The 20,802-nt window shown below is 43.9% G+C and overlaps 1 protein-coding gene across 5 annotated transcripts in view; it reads left to right on the forward strand.

Annotated features, from left to right (window-relative positions):
- The window catches only part of PRR14L (proline rich 14 like), a 56,669-nt gene extending 38,387 nt beyond the window's left edge, over positions 1-18,282 (forward strand). For 3 of the 5 annotated variants that reach the window (XM_036874360.1, XM_036874364.1, XM_036874365.1), the window contains 6 exons: positions 91-162; positions 799-970; positions 1,487-1,593; positions 12,700-12,771; positions 13,998-14,125; positions 14,209-18,282. In XM_036874360.1, the coding sequence (XP_036730255.1) occupies positions 91-162; positions 799-970; positions 1,487-1,593; positions 12,700-12,771; positions 13,998-14,125; positions 14,209-14,417 (760 nt within the window). In that variant the 3' untranslated portion in view covers positions 14,418-18,282. Of the gene's footprint in view, positions 1-90; positions 163-798; positions 971-1,486; positions 1,594-12,699; positions 12,772-13,997 lie in introns of all 5 variants that reach the window. The other 2 variants (XM_036874362.1, XM_036874361.1) reach the window with 2 other exon arrangements.
- The last annotated feature ends 2,520 nt before the right edge of the window (positions 18,283-20,802 follow it).

Genomic DNA, 20,802 nt, shown 5'->3' on the forward strand with positions numbered 1-20,802 from the left:
GAGCATCCTTCCAAACCCACGGTACACCAGAGCCTCTCCTGCCATCCCGCTGCCCTAACCTGCCTCTCTTGTACTTTTGCTCCACTTCAGCCACACTGCGTTACCGTCTGTGCCTCTTCCGGGCCTGGAAGCTGCTTACAGCACCAGCGGCAGTCATGTGAGGTGAGGCTCCAGTGGCGCCTGGCACTTGAGGGCTTGTGGCTTGAAGTGTGTGTGTGTGTGTGTGTGAGAGAGAGAGAGAGAAGTGGGCGAGTGCACTAGCGGCTGGTGTGGGTCGGGCATGGTATAATTCTGACCTCTTGTTCTCCTTCTCAGCCTGATCTGCATCTCTCAGATGAACAATCTGAGGTTCAACCTGTGTAACTAAAGTTGTGTGATCAATCCCATTTATAAAAAAAAAGTCAAAATCCCTAGCCGGCTCATTGTACCACAAGTCCCCTCAAGATACTTCTTGGTCATTTAGCCGATTTCGGTGCCCAGATGGGATTGATGTCGTCTGAGCACAATCCATTTGTTCAGTTCACTAAATGTCTTCTTCCCACAAAAAACCTGTTCCTTTTTACGTTTTTCATTATTCACTGCACCTTCCTCGTTCGTTATTCCATCACAGTGAAGTGGATTGACCACATTCTCGTCGTTTTTTACATGTATAGACACAGGTGTGTCCAGAAGTAACAAGAGGACAGGTTTACTGGGAACGTCATTCAGCTCTTGTCTGGATGTTAAGACGAATGTGCCGACATAGAAGGTGAACCCGTCCCATGTCGTTCTTCTCTGTCTCTCTCTCCGTGGTGCTAGGCTAGAGCCTCCATTCCCTGCCTTGGTACCAAAGTCTCGCTTGGTAACAGACTCAGCTGTCAGCAAGCTCCTGCTTTCAGCCTCCGAGTTCCCGGTTCCTGGATTTGATGAGCTGGATGGTGTGACAGCCCCATGCCCCCGACCACAGAGCAGCCCCCCAGAACAGAAAGAGGTAAATTTAAAGTGCTGATGGGGTCAGGTGACGGTGGCACCACAGATGACGTGACAGGTATAGATGGGCCCCTGAGTCTCTTTGCTACCACGTTTAGCTTCAGCTGAGTATGGGAGGTTAGCAAGACACTAAAGGATACCTTGAATCTCTTCTTCCTCATCGCCTTCCAGACCCTTTTTTCTTGATGATGCATTTAACAGTGTTTAGAGAACTGAACCACAGAGACGAGTGAAAAATGGTGTGCTTCAATTTTGAAGTATCTGCTGTCGCCAACAGTTGCAAATTTCCATATTGATAATCTCAGTATCTGAACTGCATGTACAGTAACATAAAGGGGGCGGTTGCTGAAAACGCTATTGGCAGGAGTGGGGGCGGCGGGGGGTGGGAGATTTGTCATAAACTACTTCCTGAAGTCATCTGTACACTGAGGAAGCAATGCGGTGGGTGTCAGGAAAGGGGACTTCATATATTTAGAATGTCTTACAACCTGACCATCTTTCTTCTTCTTAAAAATAGACTGAGCCGGAGAAGAGGCCGAAGAAGGTCTCACAGATTCGCATCCGGAAAACCATTCCTAAGCCGGACCCTAACCTTACCCCCATGGGCCTTCCTCGACCCAAAAGGTGAGCGCCTTCTCTAACATGCATGTGTGCACTTTTTTGGAAGTTGGCAGAATATAATGACCTTTTGAATGATCATATACTCTGAGCTTTTGTTATACTTCTAGGAATTTATCCAAAAGAATTCATCGGTACTGTGGCCAGAGATTTGTGTGCAGGGATATTTGAACGCGTTCTCGATCACTTTTCCTGAGCTCTCTATGCCGGGTGCTGTCGCTCTGTGTACACAGTCCCAGTTCATCCTCCAGGGGTGCTGGAAGGTAGGCACAGCCGTCGTCCCCAGGTTTAGGTGACGGTGCCAAGGCTCAGTAGCTGAGAAATCTGTGTTAGGCCAGAGCGTCCCTCATGACAGAACAGGTGGTTCCTGTCTCTCACAGGTCTTACCTGTGAGACCCCACAGCTCAGGCTCACAACATTCTGTGCACAGAACTGGGAAGGGACCTACACATCATGAAGGAAAGATGTCTTTTTTTGTTTTCAAGAAAATGCTAGATCCATGTTATGGTCCATAGTATAGCCTTTAAAAATTTGGATTCTAAAGATTTTTATGACAGAGCTGATTGCTAATTCCTATAAAGTGAAGTGGAAAGAAAAAGATTACTAAATTATGTATTGGTTGGGCGTGATTCCAAATTGTGTATTTGACATGATTCCAGTTTGGGGATGATGTATATTACACAGACACTATGAAGATATAAACATTTTAAAAAGACCTCCAGAGTTATGTTTTCTCGTGATGGATTTCACTCCTTAATTTCTCATCAGCAAATGGAAGCCTGTGTCCCTTGATTAACCCAAGGTAAGTTATTTCACCTTCCTGAGCTTCAAGGACTTACCTGTAGAATGTGAGTAAGAATTCCCAACACTTAAGATTGCTGTACAGTCCAGTTGAGAAAAAAATGTGCACTGTATCTATTTTATTGCTTCACACAACACAAGTGCAATAGTTAACTGTTACTGTGATTTACGTTCCACTTTTCCCACGTGGTTATCTTAACGTGTTGTGTTTTTATCCTACAGTTCTTTTATTGATCATCCTACCATGTCTTTTCAAGAGAAATTTTTAAAGTATTTCAGATATCCTGGGTTGAATAGTACTTTTTACTAGAATGAAATAGGGTTCAGAATCATGGTATTCTCTCTTGAATTTTTATGTAGATATAGAAGTTCTGGAAAACCTTATTAATAAAGATAGGTAGTTGGGAGTGGAAAGAGTTTTAAAAGAACAATGACATTCAATCCTTTCAACTTCTGTCAAGTAATATCAAAAAATCAGAATGATCTATCAACAAATCATATTTAATGATTTATCACCTAATCTTTTTTGAAAGCAAAGAATCAAAAAGAGCTGACTCACTCGGGTTCTGTCACCCAGACTTTGGAGGCCAGCAGTGGCTCAGTTTATGGGACGTGCACCGAGGGGATCTGACCAGTTTCAGATACCTAAGAATTCTATGTTACTTTCTCACTTAGGGGCACTTTAGTTAATCCTATATAATGAAAGGATTGAAAAATATAAGATCTTCAATAAATCTTTACCTAAGACATCTTGGTAAAATGCTTTTATTACCTCAAATACACTTTTTTATAGACACTTTGAAGGTGCCGATTTAGGGCATTAAATTTATGGAAAATTTTTGACATACAACTTACTTGGTGAAGGCAGTTTTTATTATTCAAGCCCATTGGCCAAATCATTCTTAACTTCCTAACTTTTCTGCTTTCCAATTATAATATAGTCATCCCTCAGTATCCTCGGGGAGTTGGTTCCAGGAGACCCCCCGATACCAAAATCCACGGATGCTCAAGTCTCTTACATAAAATGACCTGGTACAATGAATACAGCCTCCCCTCCATGTCTTGGGTATGAAACAGTAAATATGTTAATATTTACCTTCAAGAAAATCATACAGACCATTGAAAAATAAATTATGGAACACTTCTTGTAACGTGGATTTCTAAAAGCCATAAGTCAAAATTAAAGTTATGTATAAGACTTTCCCATTTTTGAATTTATAATAAAGCAATGTAATTTATAGCTAAAATAATAAATTATGAAGTGAGGAGTATGTTAGAAAGCGTGGTATTGCTTCAGTAAATGTGTAGACGTGCACGAATAAAACTCTGTTATTAGACTTTTAGGAACAATTAAGAATCATGTAAATAATCAGAAATAAATCCATTAATTTATATAAATCTCATGATTGCTTCAGTATTTAATGTAGGAGAAAAGTGTATCACTGCAAACCGATTGGCATGGCAGCTCATATAATTTTTGTTATTAACAAGAAGTAGAAGTTATAATATTTTGTAAGATGAAGATTGAATAATTGACTTAAATATTTCCTTATATAATTTGATTAATGTTCTTCTAAGTGATAACAGACTGTGCATGAGAGTTGAGAATAGTTTGAAAAGACATTGTGTACAGTTAAATACATGACCAAGCTATTTTTGGTGTTTGAAGCTCTCTTTCTTAAGTAGGCATTGTTTGATGATAGTCAGGAGGTGAGTGAGGCAAAGTCCCTCTGACAGCCCCATTCCACACCATATCTGAAATTAGGCTGAGTCCCCTCTTGCTAAAGCCGCTCTTCTCTTAGCGGAACCGTGTGTAAGGTGGGGAAAGACACGTCCAAGACAGGTTTACGGTGATTTCATTAATATCTGAGGAGGGCCTAGTGAGATCAGTGATTTTATTCCGATACCAAAGTAGAATTCAGGGTGGATAGGGGCTGTTCTAAAAGAATTTGTGAGGGGACTTCCCTGGCGGTCCAGTGGTTAAGACTCTGCGCTTCCACTGCAGGGGGCATGGGTTTGATCCCTGATTGGGGAACTAAGATCCCGCATGCCGTGTGGCGTGGCCAAAAAAAAAAGAATTTGTGGGAATGGAGACGTCTACATGAGTGTAAGGACACTTCTCAGGTGTGTCACGTGCAGGAGATTAAAGATCGGGAGATTGATTACCCTAGAGCTGGTTTTCAGTGTGTCTGTGGAAAGTCTTCTAGTACACTGGTGTGAGGACCCCTGGTCTAGCAAAACCTTAGGGCTTTTACCTTAGTATCATGTTATTAGTCTAGGTCCAGTCAGGAGACGGAAACCACACAGTATTTTAAACAGTGGAAGTTTAAAGTGTTAAAGTATAACAGGAGAGTAACTGTTAAGGTGTACCGAGAATTCTGAAGGGCATCCTAGGGCCAAGGGAGAAGGGGGCCCTCTCCCCCAGATTGGAGTCTGACTTTGTTGGAGAAGGTGTGGTTGCAGCCCATCGGATGGCCAGGTTGCTAACGCCAGAGTTGGGCTAGCAGGAAACAACAACAACAGCCTTCCAGGGCATGAGCTGAGGCTGGAGGGCAGGCAGCCAGGGTGTCAGGGTGCTGCTGCAGGTGCGTGGCCTGGGGCATGTGGCGTTTGCTCCAGGAGAGTCACAGGAAACAACCCTGAGGATGTTGGGGTCCCACTATGGGCTTCAGTCCCCGAGTGCCCCATCTGTGGTGTGGTGGTCACCAGGCTAGTGCTACAGGGGCACTGGGGGGTGCTCCACGCTCTGGCTATACAGCTGGGGCAACTGTCCCCATCTGGCCCCACCCCAGACATCCCAGTACACGTGCACCCATGATGGGCCATGTGGCAGGAGCAAGAAGAAAAGCTCCTTTGCTCCTCCAGTGTCCTCCAGTGCCTCCTTCTGCCGAAGCTGAGCACCAACTCACTGTGAAGAAGAGATGCATTAGGAGTCCAAGATGCCATTGTCACAGAGCAGGTACTGAGGGTGCATTCTGAGCTGAGAAGCAGTAATTAGATAACTGGTACATTCCAGTAAATAATAAAAATTTAAACACATTCACTTGACCAAGAACTGTCCTTTTAGGAAGAGATATGAATAAATGGAAAGGCATGTATTTAACACAATTATAGAAATAAAGAAGCAAGAATAGCCTGGAAAATTCAGAAAAGGAGTGAAATAAGAGTACTAGTGTTAAGAGATCTTAAAATATATTGTCAAGTCTCAATAATTAAAACAGTATGGGGGCTTCCCTGGTGGCGCAGTGGTTGAGAATCTGCCTGCCAATGCAGGGGACACGGGTTCGAGCCCTGGTCTGGGAAGATCCCACATGCCGCGGAGCAACTAGGCCCGTGAGCCACAATTGCTGAGCCTGCGCGTCTGGAGCCTGTGCTCCCCAACAAGAGAGGCCGCGACAGTGAAAGGCCCGCGCAACGCGATGAAGAGTGGTCCCCGCTTGCCGCAACTAGAGAAAGCCCTCGCACAGAAACGAAGACCTAACACAGCCATAAATAAAATAAATAAATAATTAAAATACTCAATTTGTTAAAAAAAAAAAAAAACAGTATGATGCCAGAGCATAAATATACAAATTGGTAAAACAAAGTCCATAATTAGACACAAATACATAGAGAAATTTAGTATGTGACAAAGGTGTCCCCTCAAATCAGTGGTGAAAATGGACTATTCAGTAAAATGCTACTGGGACAGCTGGGTAGCCATTCTAGGAGTAATAAAGCTGGGGGACTTCCCTGGTGGTCCAGTGGGTAAGACTGTGCGCTTCCACTGCAGGGGACACGGGTTTGATCCCTGGTCCGGGAACTAGATCCTGCATGCCGCAACTAAGAGTCCACATGCCCCAACTAAGACCTGGCGCAGCCAAAATAAATAAATAAATAAATATTAAAAAGAAGAAGAAGAAGAAAGCTGGATCGCTACCTTAGACCTTTCACCAGAATATCTTCCAAATAAAATCAGACTTAAATGTAAACAAATGAAGCCGTAAGAATAATTGAAGAAACTATAGGAAATGGTTACTATAACAGAAAATTCAGAGCCGTAAAATAAAAAGCTGAAAAATATATGTCATAAAAATCTATCACTTCTGCTGGGAAAAAAAGAAACCAACTATAAACAAAGTCAAAACACAAACTCTTAATTAACTAGATAGGAGGAATCCTTTCACAGTGTATACATATATCAGGTCATCACAATGTACACTTGAAATATCTTACAGTTTTATGTGTCAGTTATACCTCAGTAAAGCAGCATCTAAATGAAAAATTTTAAACAGCTTTATTGAGAAATAGTTCACATACTATGTAATTCTGTGTTTTTTAGTATACTGGCAAAAGATACTAATCCCAAGCAGGATCAATAAAAAGAATTTCATACCTAACTTCAGAAAGAAATTAGGTATGAAAACTTCAGAGTTCCAAAGACAAAGAGATAATCTTAAAAGAAGCCAGGGAACCTTATAAATGTATACATCAAAATCTTCAAAATAATAGCAAACAGAATCCAGCAACATATTAAAAAATGATTATACACGTGACCAAGTGGGATTTATGCCAGGAATGCAAGGTTAGTTGAACACAGGAAATTAATCAATGGAGTGTACCACATTAATAGAATAAAGGGGGGAAAGCACATGATTATCTCATTAGATGCAGAAAAAGCATTGGACAAAATCCAACACCCTTTCATGATAAAAACACTCCATGAACTTCAGAATAAATAAGAGGGACTTCCCTGATGGTCCAGTGGCTAAGACTCCGAGCTCCCAATGCAGGGGGCCCGGGTTCGATCCCTGGTCAGGGAACTGGATCCCACATGCCACAACTAAGAGTTCACATGCCACAACTAAACATCCCGCATGCCACAGCGAGGATCCCACACATGGCAGCAAAGATCCCACGTGCCGCAACTAAGACCTGGTGCAGCCAAATAAATATTTTTTTAAAAGGGAGAGAGGGAAATAAGGACTTCCTCAAATGAATAAAGGGCATCTACCCGAAAACCCGAAGCAGAAATCCTACTTAATTGTAAAAGACTGAAAGATGTCCCCTAAGATCAGAAACAAGACAAGGATATTCACTCTAGCCATTTCTATTTAACATTCTGCTAGAGGTTCTAGACAGGGCAATTAAGCAAGAAAATGAGATAGCACTCAGAAAGGAAGTAAAACTATCTTTTCAGTTTCTTGTATATAGAAAACCCTAAAGAATCCACTATTAGAGCTAGTGAATGAATTCAGCAAGTTTGCAGGATATAAGATCAAGATACAAGAAAAATTAAAACAATTGTATTTCTATACATTAGCAATGAGCAATCTGAAAATGAAATTTCGAAAACAGTTCCATTTACTGTAGCATCAAAAAAAAAAAAACCTAGGGATAAATTTAACAAACGAAGTGTAGGACTTGTTCAGTAAACACTACAAACTACCAACTACTGTTGAAAGAAATTAAAGACCTGAATAAATGGAAAGACATCCATTCATATATTGGGCTACTTAATGCTGTCAATAAGTTAGTACTATGCAAGGCAATCTACAGCTTACTGCAATCCTATTATAAAATGTTGACTACCTTTTTTTTGCAGAAATTGACAAGCTGATCCTAAAAATCCTGAAAATACAAGTGACCCAAAATAGGCAAAACAACCTTGAAAAAGAGGAACAAAGTGGAAGACTCACAGTAACCCATTTCAAAACTTACTACATGCACTGTTAAAAATAATTGAAATGGTAAATTGTATGTTTTGTGTATTTTACCACAGTAAAAAAATATATATATACACAAACTTAGTACAAAGCTTTAGTAATCAAAACAGTGTGGTAATGCATAAGGATTGACATAAAACCAACGGAGGGGACTTCCCTGGTGGCGCAGTGGTTGAGAATCTGCCTGCCAATGCAGGGGACACGGGTTCGAGCCCTGGTCCAGGAAGATCCCCCATGCCGCGGAGCAACTAAGCCCTTGCACCACAACTACTAAGCCTTCACTCTAGAGCCCGAGAGCCACAACTGCTGAGCCCACGTGCCACAACTACTGAAGCCCACACGCCTAGAGCGCATGCTCCGCAACAAGAGAAGCCCACGCACAGCAACGAATACCCAACAGCCAAAAATAAATAAAATAAAATAAATAAATTTATTTTAAAAAAAAAACGACAATGAAATAGGGAACTCCCTGACGCTCCAATGGTTAGGGTCTCCGTGCTTTCACTGCCGAGGGCCCGGGTTCAATCCCTGTTTGGGAAACTAAGATCCCATAAGCCAAGCCGTGTGGTGTAGCCAACAAAATAAAAAGTAAACCAATGGAATGGAAGCGTTTGGTGGTTTCTTATAAAACTAATCATACTCGTACCGTACGATCCAGCAGTCATGCTCCTTGGTATTAACCAAATGAGTTGAAAACTTACATTCATATAAAAACCTGCACAGAAATATTTATAGCAGGTTAATTCATAATTGCTAGAATTTGCAGGCAGCCAAGATGTCCTTCAGTAGGTGAATGGATACTAAATCATGGTACATCCAGACAATGGAATATTATTCAGTACTAAAGAGAAATGAGCTCTTAAGCCATGAAGAAGACATGGAAAAACCTTACTGAAATACTACTAAGTGAAAAGCCAGTCTGAATAAGCTACATACTGTATGATTCCGGCTATGTGACATTCTGGAAAAAGGCAAAACTATGGAGACTGTCATTGAATCAATAGTTGCCATGGAATAGGGAGGAGGGAAGGAGAAATAGGCAAGTACAGTAATTTTTAGGGCAGTGAAAATGATTCTGAATGATACTGTAATGGTAGATACATGTCATTATACATTTCTCCAAACCCACAGAATGTGCAACACTAAGAGTGAACCCTAATGTAAACCATGGACTGTGGGTGATTATGATGTGTCATTGCAGATTCATCAGTTGTCACAAATGTTCCACTCTGGTGCAGGCTGTTGATAATAGGGGTTGCTGTGCTTAGTAGGGGAGTTGCAGGGGGTTCCAGGCAGGGTGTATATGAGAACTCTGTCCACTCAATTTTGCTATGAACAAAAACTGCTCTAAATAAGTCTTTTTTGTTTTGTTTTGTTTTGTTTTTTTAAGATAACAGATAACCCACAGAATCAGAAAAAGTGTTTGCAAGTCATATATCTGATAGGGCTCTAGTATGCACAATATATAAAGAATTCTTACAACTCAACAACAAAGCGACAGCAACGCAATTTTTTAAAGTAAGCAAAGATTCTGAACAGGCATTTCTTCAAAGAAGATGTAGATGAATGGCCAAAAAATGATGCTCAGCATCATTAGTCATTAGGGAACTGCAAATCAAAACCACAAGATGGCTCTCACCCACTAGGATGGCAGTAATTTTTTTACAAATAAAAACAAATTAAGTGTTGGCATTGAGGATGGGTAGAAATTGGAACCTTCATACATTGCTTGTGGGAATGTAAAATAGTGTAGCCACTGTGGGAAATAGTTTGGCAGTTCCTCAAAATGTTAGAGTTACCATATCACTACTTCTAGGTATATGTCCAAGGGAAATTGAAAACATGTTCACACAGAATCTTGTACATGAATGTTCATAGCAATATTCTTCATAACAGCTAAAAAGTAGAAACAATCCAAATGTCCATCAGTTGATGAATAGATTAAGAAAGGTGGTCTATCCATAGAACGTTAAAAAGAAGTACTGAGACGTGCTACACCATGAATGAACCGTGGAAACAGTGTGCTAAGTGAAAGAAGATCGACTCCAAAGAGCACATACTGTATGATTCCATTTGTATGAAGTGTCCAGAATAGGCAGAACCATAGAGGCAGAAAGTAGATACGTGGTTGCCAGGTGCTGGGGTAGGAGAGGATGGGTGTGACTGCTCGTTGGTCCAGGGTTTCTTCTGTGGGTTGTGAAAACGTTCTGGAATTAGTGGTGATGAATAACATTGTGCCTCTACGAAAATCCACTGAACTGTACATACACTTTAAAGGGTGAATTTTAAGGCCACCGTCACCTGGCTGTGAGGAGAGCCTGTAGGTGCCCCAGCACAGGATCGGGGGTGCTGCACCCACTGACCACCAGGCCCCGCCACATCTTTCCAGGGGCCAGATCTGCCACAGCATGAGCACAGCAGTGTGCTTTGGGGGTCACAGTGGCATGGTCCTCACAGGAGACCCCAGGGACCAGGGCTTGACCCCCGAGCGAGCCCCTCAGAGCCTCAGTTTTGTCAATACTAGAATAGCACAACCTTGCTTCAGAATTGTCTCAAGATGCTTCTTTACCAGAGGGAAATCAAGTCGTAAAAACAGATCAAGAGATGGAGGGAGCAAGGAACCACCAGACAGAAGATGCTCGAGCGTAGACTCTTGGCAGAGCCACTCTGGGCAAAGTGGCATCTGCACAGAAAGTGTCTGCTTTTGAGGACGTCTACACATCCCACCACCTCCAGTGAGTGAAGCCCCTCTGAGGAAGGCAAAGCTTGTTGAGAGCCTAGGAATCCCAGAATCTGAACTTGGCGCCTCAGCACTCACCTCAGCTCAGAAACTGGACATGGGTGCACACTGCCCTGATTTGCTCGTCAGAATGACTGTCAGAAGCCTAATCTTTCACTTTCCAACAACCCATCCGACATCCTTAATCTAATGTAGCTATTGCTGTTGTTAAGAAGCAAAGTAACAGTTGTTTGTTGGAAATCCCTGTGAAAAATCTTATCTGTGCTATTATTTATGTATTTTTTCCACAAGCATGTTCTTTGCTGAATTGGAATTGAACCAAACTGAACCTCAATTAAGATTTTCAAAAAGCCAGGAAGAAACTAAAGCGCAATGCCGAAAAGTTTATTGCTGTGCTGTTCAGTCACTCCTTAACTTATCGGAAAAAGGTTTAAAGCACAGAAACTTTATAATAATTTGCTCTTTTGTAATAAAGGTACTGTGCTGTCTGAAAATAAGTTTCTACTAAGAGTGGTGGCCTGAAGGTTGAAGCTATTATCTTCTACATAGTACCAAAAACTAAGAGTGAACAAACAGATTGAGCACACTCATAAAAATAAACAAATAATAGGGTGAATTTTATGATATGTGAACCAAGGCTTCTTGAAGACTGGCTACAGGTCTAGGGCAGGAAATGCACGAGTATAGACTGTCTTGTGCCAGAAAGTGATGAGCTCTCAAGAGGCGACTGGGGTCATGTCGGAGAGACACAGGAACCAATTTGAAGAGACTGCCACAGATGAGACAGTCTGAGCATCAAAAGGAATAATAACTGCAGTAGATTGAAGCAAATGAGATATGTTTCAGTCCAACAGTTCATAATGAATGAGTTCACAACTCATTGGCCGTATTTGGATGATAATAGGGAAACAATTCATTGTTTTGTAAACGGGTAAATAAAGGGAAAGAACCAAGCATACAACCCACTTTTCCTGTGCAAACGGTACCTCAGGGTTACCAAACCATGGATGAGCATGAAGTTTTCTTTAGATGGAAGAATTCTCCCGGGAGAATGATAGACTGTCACCATGTACAATCCTAAAGAACTAATAAATATATTTAGTGTTTGTCAGTGGCTGGCTGCTAATACACAAAAAGGGTGACAGCTGGGTATCATGTCCCTCGTGATGGACACCTAAAAGTCTATCAAAAAACCCGGAACACCTAAATCTGATCATACCTCTCTATTTAATTACCAGTCCATAGGAAATACCTGTAGTATTTCCCATATGTTTGGGTCAGAGGAGCATGTTAAATGACATCAGTGGGATATAATCAAGAAAATCTAGACTGGGGAAGCCACAGACCAAATGACCTGATTTCTTACACAAAAAAATTACAAAATAAAAAGGCAAAATAGGACACTACTAACATAAATTGGGACAGTATTGATCAGATTTAGAGGTTCCAGGGACTTTGTGTTGTTTGAGAGAAGGGTTTATAAGTTAAATATGCTCATTAAAATTCTTGCCAACCACTAAAGAACAGAATACGTATAATTTTCAAGCCAGGAGGGGAGAATTAAAAAAAGAGACCGGTCAATTAAGCAGAAGAAACATTGAAAAAGTAGGACAAGAAGAAGCTGTAAACTAAGATAATAGGTACTCATCCAGTTATATCCCTCCAAGTAAGTATAACTGGACCAAATCTCACAAAGTTGAAGATTGATGCCCTGGAAAAGAAGATCCAGTACTCGTTGTTCTCATGAGACACATCTAGGACTCATCTTTTACTCTTGGAAAGTAGAAGAATGGAAAGCATGGAGTTGGGAAACCGATCTTGTCTCTTGTAAGAGACCATGAAGAATTTATTTTTTTCTCTTTTCAGGTTAAAGAAAAAGGAGTTTAGTTTAGAAGAAATATATACCAACAAGAATTATAAATCTCCTCCTGCAAACAGGTAAGTACCTATGAGCAGGAAATAATAGATTGGGGGGGGCTTCCGAAATGATCGATGCAAATCTCCAATCCTTGTGCTTCGGAAAGGGTTTTATGTTCAGTTCTTCCAATACCGGGGTCTTGAAAATAACTAGAATTGGTATTTTTAGTTCCCAACACTTGAATTGGGGTCAGTGGTAGGTTGGGAAAGAGATGTGTGTCAGGTTAGGTAGTCTCCTTTTCGTTTGTACTTGCGTTTTTAGCAAATATGCCGGCTGTCTTCAGGATTAATAATCATTGATCTTCAGATATGACTCCAAACCCAAGTACAGAAGGCATTTCACTTGGCTACCTTTGCGTCTAAACTCAGTTCAAGTCATTGAACATTTATTAAATTCCTGTAGTGTCCAGGATGTAGCTGGAGAGTTTTATCCTAGAAGATAAAACTAAGGCATTGATATAAGACTATTCATTGCAGCATTGCTAAATAATAGGAAAGGATTGGAAACAACTTAAAATATCCATTAATAGGGTTCTGATTAAATTATAGTCCATCCTTGTAATGGGATACACTGCATAGCCATTTAAAAGAATGAATCAGATACCTGTGTACCCAGCTGGGGCAATCTTAAACGTTATTGATAGGTCAGAGTGGCACAGTGCATAGGCCAGTGCATGTAGTTTGCTGCCATTTGAGTAAAGAAGAAACCAAAGTGTTGGATAGATGCTGTGGGTCAGCAAACTACAGGCCAGGTCCAACCAGCAACCGGTTTTCTTTCTTTTTTTCCAGCCCTGTGAGCTAAGAATGGTTTTTATTCTTTTAAAGGGTTGTTTAGAGAACAAAAAAGGATATATAGCAGAGACTTGTGTGCCTCGTTAATTTTAAGATGTTTACTACCTGGCCCTTTACACAAAAGGGCTGACCTCTGATGATACATGCTTACCTATGCACATCTGTACCTTGAGTGACTTTGGGAGGATACACAAAACACTGTTGCTGCTGTTGCCGCGATGGGGAGTGGGGGGTTCATCTTACTTTTATTCTTTACCCTCCTGTCCAGTTTAAATTTCTTCACTATGTGCTTGTACTACATATTCATAGATATATGTGTTTTGTCATCAAAAAATAGCTGCAGACCAGAGGAAAGAGCTGTCAGGAGCAGTTAGCCTTTAGCGCCCAGTGACTGGGAGGGTTGGTGGCCCCCAGGGTGAGCATGTTGGTGATTCTGTTTTGTGCTCCACCCTTAGGTGTTTAGAGACCATCTTTGAGGAACCTAAGGAACGGAATGGTACGCTCATCTCAATCAGCCAACAGAAGAGGAAGCGAGTTCTGGAGTTTCAGGATTTCACAGTCCCACGGAAGAGGAGGGCTCGCGGTAAGGTCAAGGTGGCAGGCAGCTTTACCCGGGCCCAGAAGGCGGCACTGCAGAGTCAAGAGCTGGATGCTCTGTTGATACAGAAACTGATGGAACTGGAGACCTTCTTTGCCAAGGAAGAGGAGGAGCAGGAGCGGTCGTCCGGTTGTTGAGAAGCGATTCAGGTGGGGGGGTCTCAACTTTAGACTTTCCCGGCCTCCTTGGAAGAGGTTGCCTAATTTTGCCCTACCGCCCAAACCACTCAAAATGCAGACTATGGATTTTTACCTATTTCAAGGTGCAGCCTTTTTAGGAACTGGTGAAAGAGGGTCCTCTAACTTGTACTGCTGAGTATAGAACCTCAGGAACGCTCCCTTTCTCCTGGAAATGGTCCTGAATGATGTCGGCCTCCTCCCCACACTGTCTGCCATCCACGGAGGAGGACACCACATACCTTCAGTAACACTAGGTTTCCAAGGACTCACAGCATTTGCACGTCCATGTGAAAGTTCCGCATCGTTTACGGTGGTGCTAGACCAAGATTATTTAGACACGTGGCCTAGGGAGGGGGACCTGGCGTCCTGTCCCGTGTGGTCTCACCGGCTCATTTCAGTAGTTGAGGAAAGATGAGCTGCTGTGTTTTCTAATCCTTTGAGCCCATCTGTCCAGAACCAGGTGTGTGTGTGTGTGTGTGTGTGTGTGTGTGTGGCTTTTCCCCATCATTTTCTCCCCTCTGTGACTGTGGGTCACTAGTGCCAGAGGAGCCCGTCCAGGCCCCATTTGAAGTAAGTTGCACTTTTTAATGTGGTGGTGTTGATTATTTTCATTTGTTTTATTTCCCTTTTTTTTTTAATTATTGCTGCATGTTTGGAGCCTTTAAATGTGATTTTAAAGCAGTTTTTTAAGACATCAAGGAGAAAGACAGTACACGTCTTCAGAACACACGACAGGCATTTGACCTGGTTTGTCGGTGCGTAATGTGAGGCAGCCGAGGGCCGTTTTCCCGTTGACGTGTTCAAGCAGCCCCTTCCCTGCCTCCAGCTCCTAGTGCGACTCATTTCTCATCTGGGTTCTCATTCTTGCTTAAGTAGTGGTATTTATTTTAATGACAGAAGTTAAGAGCAGGTCTCTCCCCCAGTCATTTAAAAAGTTGGAAGCTTGGGTGTGGTCTTAGTGGGTTTCATCTGAAGTGGTGGTCCATGACAAAGGCATCCACGACGGCTCAGGTGGTGATGAAGCCGACCCAGAGCGTTCGCAGCTGCCAGAGCAGCCCGCTCCAGAGTGGGGAGGAGGACAGGCTGGGGTCACGAAGTTCCATGGCCAGCCCTCTTGGAGGGCAGCTCACTGTACTCTGGGCTCCTGCGTCAGACCTACTGGAAGTTTGGTAGAATGCCAGACAGAGATCTCTGGGTTTCTCCGTTTGTGCCTGCGGCAGCCTGTGGTCAGAGGACCAGAAGCGTGCCGTGTGAGGCCACAAGCCCGGAGGTTTCATTCCTTTCCCACTTAAGGCCTGTGTGCCCTTGCCTTGCTTCCCCTCCTCCCCTTCCCTTGTGTTTTATCTTTTCTCTCTCTCTCTCTCTCTCTCTCTCTCTCTCAAAACAAGAGTGCAGAGAATTAACATTCCTTGGCTGGTGAGTGGGATGCTAAGCCCAGCCTCAGGACACTGGTCACCTCTCCCATCCTCCCAGGAGCCACTGCCGTGGAGCAGCGCCAATGGGAACTGTCAAAGCTCCAGAGACATTTTCGAGTCAGTCTGTGAGAGGAGTGAGTGGTGCCCTCCTGGATCATGTCTCCTGGGTCCCTTTGGTTTCCCCGTCTGTCATGGGATGGGAGGATGGGGTGGGGGTGGGGGTTTCTATGTGCCTTTCCTTTGCAGGTTGACAGTCTGTGCCACACTGGAGCAGAAAAACTGACAGTGCGAGAAAAACGAAGTGCCACATCTGTCTTGTAGGCCCACTGCCTCAGACAGAGCATTTAGTAAGTGAAATACACACCTGGTGATCCACGGAGGCTTCTAAGGCCACAGCCACGGAGCATTAGAGGGGAGCCCGGCTTCCGCACCAGCTCTGAACAATGCAAACCAGATGCTGCCATTGTGCATTCGCTTTGCCCAGACTGTGTAGACACAACCTGTGTTTCCCCTCAATACCTCTCCCTTCCTGGGACAGGGTCCTTAGACACAAATGCTTCTCTCTGTCTTTTTGCTTAAGGGAGTGGGATGAGTTTGTGCCCTTGTACAAACGTTTTTAGGAAGCTCCTGCTGGACAGCTTGCAAACTCCCAGCAAATCTACAGAGCCCTGTTTGCCAGCTCCATTGCCAGTGTAGACAGGTGTGCAACGTGGCAAGCGTGGCAGACTGAAGTTGACGTGGGTGCAGCTGTGGCATCACCAACATTACGGGGATACAATTTCAAGTTTGCCCGTTGCAGGAGTGGCACTTGTCAGGGCCAGGAGCAATAATTTGGAACATTGGCATTTGGAATGGGGGCTTGGAGGAAGTGGAGACCTGGGTTCCTTCCTTGTCCTGGGAACATAGGAAAAAGCTCCGCTGAGGCCAACCCTCTCCTTGTGATTCTTGGCTTGCATCTGGCCAAGGCCCTTCCTCATTCCAAAGTTAAGAAGGGGCCCCCACTGCAAACTTGAAATTGCTTACCTGAAGTTGCCACATCGGGTTCTAGCCGTGCTCAGCCACACCTGTCTTAACATCCATTTTTACCATTGGCCTAGCCAGCTGCAGTCTGTGGTCCTCGGAGCCAGCCACCTGCCCGTAGCTACAGGAGGTCTGGTTCTGGGGTGGGAGTTGGTACAGTTTCTGAGTATGGGGACTTACCACCCAAAGACACTTAGTGTTTTTAATATGGGAAAGAGAGGAGAAATCTCAGGTCCAGTCAGGGTTCTGCACGTCAGCTTTTCACTGAAACTTTAAACTATAGTGTTTTCCATCTGTCAGTTTATAGCTATATTTGCCCCCCCCCCACCTTCCCCCTCCTCTTTTCTTTTGGTTTCCTTTCCAGCTACATTTCTCTATTAATTTAAATGTACCTCATCACCTGTTCAAGCAGATCATGTCCACTTTTTTTTACTGACCGTATTCTAAGAGCTACAGCTGAGGGAGGTACAGTGGAGAGACATACAGCGTTTGCCTTACTCGGAGCCTGAAGAGCTCAGAAACTCATGCTGTGAATCCTGAAACAGTGCTCCTCCAAGAGCTGTGAAAATCATGACACTTTGTCACAATTTTGCCTGAAAGGGTCTTTTGCATGAGTGCCAGAGACAACCTGAGGTAGATTCCAGATCCCACCCTCTGGGCATGATCCTCCCCCTGTGGCTGGTTCCCTGTCTGCCAGGCTAAGGGCTGCACAGAGTGCAGGACTGGGGCCGCCGGTCCAAGGCTTGGTGCGGCCTGATGGAACGCAGAGCCAGTGCTCCGTCTCCAGGCTGGGATTTCATCTCATAATCAATGTACATCAAGATGCGCGGAAGACCAACTTTTAGATGGTGGTACTTTTCTCCCATTCCCTGGGGGCGGAGTATGCAGTTGGTGCTTTCTTTAATTCCCTTGTGTTTTGTTTCTGTAAGCTTCCCCCACCCCAGTATCATGGAAAGGACCTCTGAAACACCACATCATGGGTGGCTGTATCCAAAGTCTTTAAGTAGCTGGCCAGAGGTGCGGAGTATCCTTTCCCGGATTCATGCGAGGGAAGGGCTCCTTGCCACGACTGAACTTCCTGTATAAAAAGCTGGCCGGGAAGAAGGCTTAATTTACTGAAATCAAAGTTTAGTACTATCATCTAATCACAAATTGAGCAGCAAAGGCTATTTATTTTTATTGTGAAGTGAGGGTTCCCGCATAGCCTGCCATCTAGCACAGCACTCTCTCAGATTGGATGCTTGTTCATTGTGTGTCTCCACGAGCCCCTCTCTGGTGCTGAATCGGATTTTAATTCTTGGCAGGAGGCCTCAGCATCTCCTTGGGCTGGTCTAGGCCAGTAAATAGCTGCCTGAAGTGTTTGTATATTATCATGGTCAATAGTTCAGTGAAATTTGTACATTTTTGGTAACATTGGCATACATGATGCCCCTGCAGTTCCTTTTCTGTTTGGTAGTTTGTGACTCTAAAATTCCCACTGTTATGTGTGTTAATTTATGAAAATAAAAAGGAATTTTTTTTTGAAAACCTTTCAAATAACTCTCAAGGCTGTTATTTTATTCTTATGGCTTCATTTTAAGTTAAAATTCTACCTGTAATATCATGAGGTTGCTGTTGTTTTTAATAAAACATTCCAAAGTTATATATATCACACAAGCATTTTCCCTTCCAAAGCGGTCACCATTTTCTGGACTGCACTGTGCTCAGAACATGTGTAGAGCTCCACGTCTGGGTGGCCTTCCAAGACTGTCGTGGAGCTTTTAAAATTTACTCAGGTGGCAGATCATCTCTTGTGAGGGACTTTGGTATTTGGAAACAGCCAAGACTCACTCAGATGAGTCACACCCAATTAAGTTGGGTAGGGATGCCGAGTCAGTATTCTAGGTGTGATTTTTGAATAGTGTTTATTTTCTCACATGGCTGGGAAATGGAAAAGCAATAATAAATTCAGGTCAATGGGGCTTCGCTGGTGGCGCAGTGGTTAAGAATCCGCCTGCCAATGCCAGGGACACGGGTTCGAGCCTTGGTCCGGGAAGATCCCACATGCTGTGTAGCAGCTGGGCCCGTGTGCCACAACTACTGAACCTGTGCTCTAGAGCCCGCGAGCCACAACTACTGAGCCCGTGAGCCACAGCTACTGAAGCCCACACTCCTAGAGCCTGTGCTCCACAACAAGAGAAGCCACCGCAATGAGAAGCCCGTGCACTGAAACAAAGAGTAGCCCCTGCTCACCACAACTAGAGAAAGCCTGTGCTCAGCAACAGACCCAACACAGCCAAAAATTAATTAATTAATTAAAAAAAATTCAGGTCAAATATTAGCAACATATCTGGAATAAGAGCTTAGCTTGCTAAGGAGGCTACTTGGGAGAGTATAAATACGGTGGAATACATTCATTTACTTTTTAAAAGGTCTTAAAAAAAAAAAAGGTCTTGCCTTTTATCTCATATCCTTCCCAGCTGTACATGAGGTTAGGTTGTGAGTCCTCTGATTCTCAACTCTTTGTTTAACCAGTGGAAACTGGTGAAAGAATGACTGAAAACAAGGCTATTTAACACCACGCCTACGTGTTCCAGATAGAAGCGAGATTCCTGAGGATGTTCTTCCTCTGTCCAGAGGGAAAGCAGTGCCCAATGTCCCTTTCTGGCCTTCTTCCAATTCTTGGATTTCTACAGTCAAGACCTCTGTCTGTCCTCCTGCCTGGCAGCTGTGTTTCTGCTGCTTAGGTTTCACAATTACCTGGAGAAGAATCCTCTCTACACTTTTTCTTCCTTTAGAAGGAAGAGGCCAATGATCACCTACGGCCCTGTCATTCCTTTAGCACCCCCATCACAGAATCTTAGCCTTGGTAGGGCCTCCTGAGAGTAAGAGGTCCAAACCTATGGGAGAATCCTCTACTGTGTCCTGCCCTCTTCACATGATGGAGACCTCATTTCTTCAGTTCCTTCTGCGACTTCTCTTGAGAAGTGTTCTAGAAAATTCCCAATACTTCAGCAACTTTCAGGGTCACCGGTGAGTCTTTCTAACATCCTTCTCAAACTTACAGCGTCTTCTCCCTCCTTGCTGTCAGTCGGTGCTTCTGCTTCTGCGTTTTCCTGAGGTGGAAGCCGTTTGTATAGGACTTCCATGCGGACCCTTTTTGCAGTTCCTTGGCCAGCGCAGGCATGGTCCTCCCTATGATATGTTCACCCAGCGTCCCCTGTGCCCGGAGGGCTCTTCTCCCACACGGCCACATGGTTCCCGCAGGCACTGTTCAGATCTCTGCCTTCCCAGATCACTCCTCCTAAAAGTGTGTCTCCCCCCACCCCACATCCTCCTTCTGATGCTTTATTTTTCTTTTTTTTTTTTCTTTTTCTTTTTTTTTTTCAGGCCGCCCCTGCAGCCTGCGGGATCTTAGTTCCCCGACCAGGGATCAAACCCGTGCCCCCTGCATTGGGAGCATGGAGTCTTAACCAATGGACCGCCAGGGAAGTCCCCGACGCTTTATTTTTGAGGCTCCTCGCTGGTCCCTCCTGTGACCCCTCAGGCACCTAAAACAGTGCCTGGTATAAGTCGTAGGGGCTCAGTAAACATTTGATGGGTGAATGAATGGCCGCCTTCATTAACAGACCCTGTTGCTTGACAGAGCGGCCGAGGTCCTCTTCATCCTGCCGATTGTGAGTGTTTGAAGACCTCGTAATTCCCCTCTCTTCAATTACTCTTCAAAGGACCAGTCGCAGGTGAACCGGGAGCTTTTCTGGTGCAGCCACACCCACTGCTGACCTCGCGCCGTCTGATTGGCTGTAGCTCACAGGTGGGGCGGGGCCAGTCGAGTTACCACCGCCCGTGAGATCTACCTGGAAGGTAGGCCCGTGCGGCCCAACCTGGAGCCTGCATCCCTGCCTCTGGGCACGGGCATGCTGGGATGCTGAGGGTGGAGGCTCATGTGGATAAGAATCGTCTTGAGAATCTTTCTCCCTTTTGCATTTTCATTTCAGATTTTGGGAGAGGGTAAAATGGTCTGGAAGTGTACAAACTCGGCGGCAAATAACCCAGGTACTGCAGCAGC

This window comes from Balaenoptera musculus, chromosome 14 (assembly GCF_009873245.2).
Source record: "Balaenoptera musculus isolate JJ_BM4_2016_0621 chromosome 14, mBalMus1.pri.v3, whole genome shotgun sequence".
Classification (NCBI taxonomy): domain Eukaryota; kingdom Metazoa; phylum Chordata; class Mammalia; order Artiodactyla; family Balaenopteridae; genus Balaenoptera; species Balaenoptera musculus.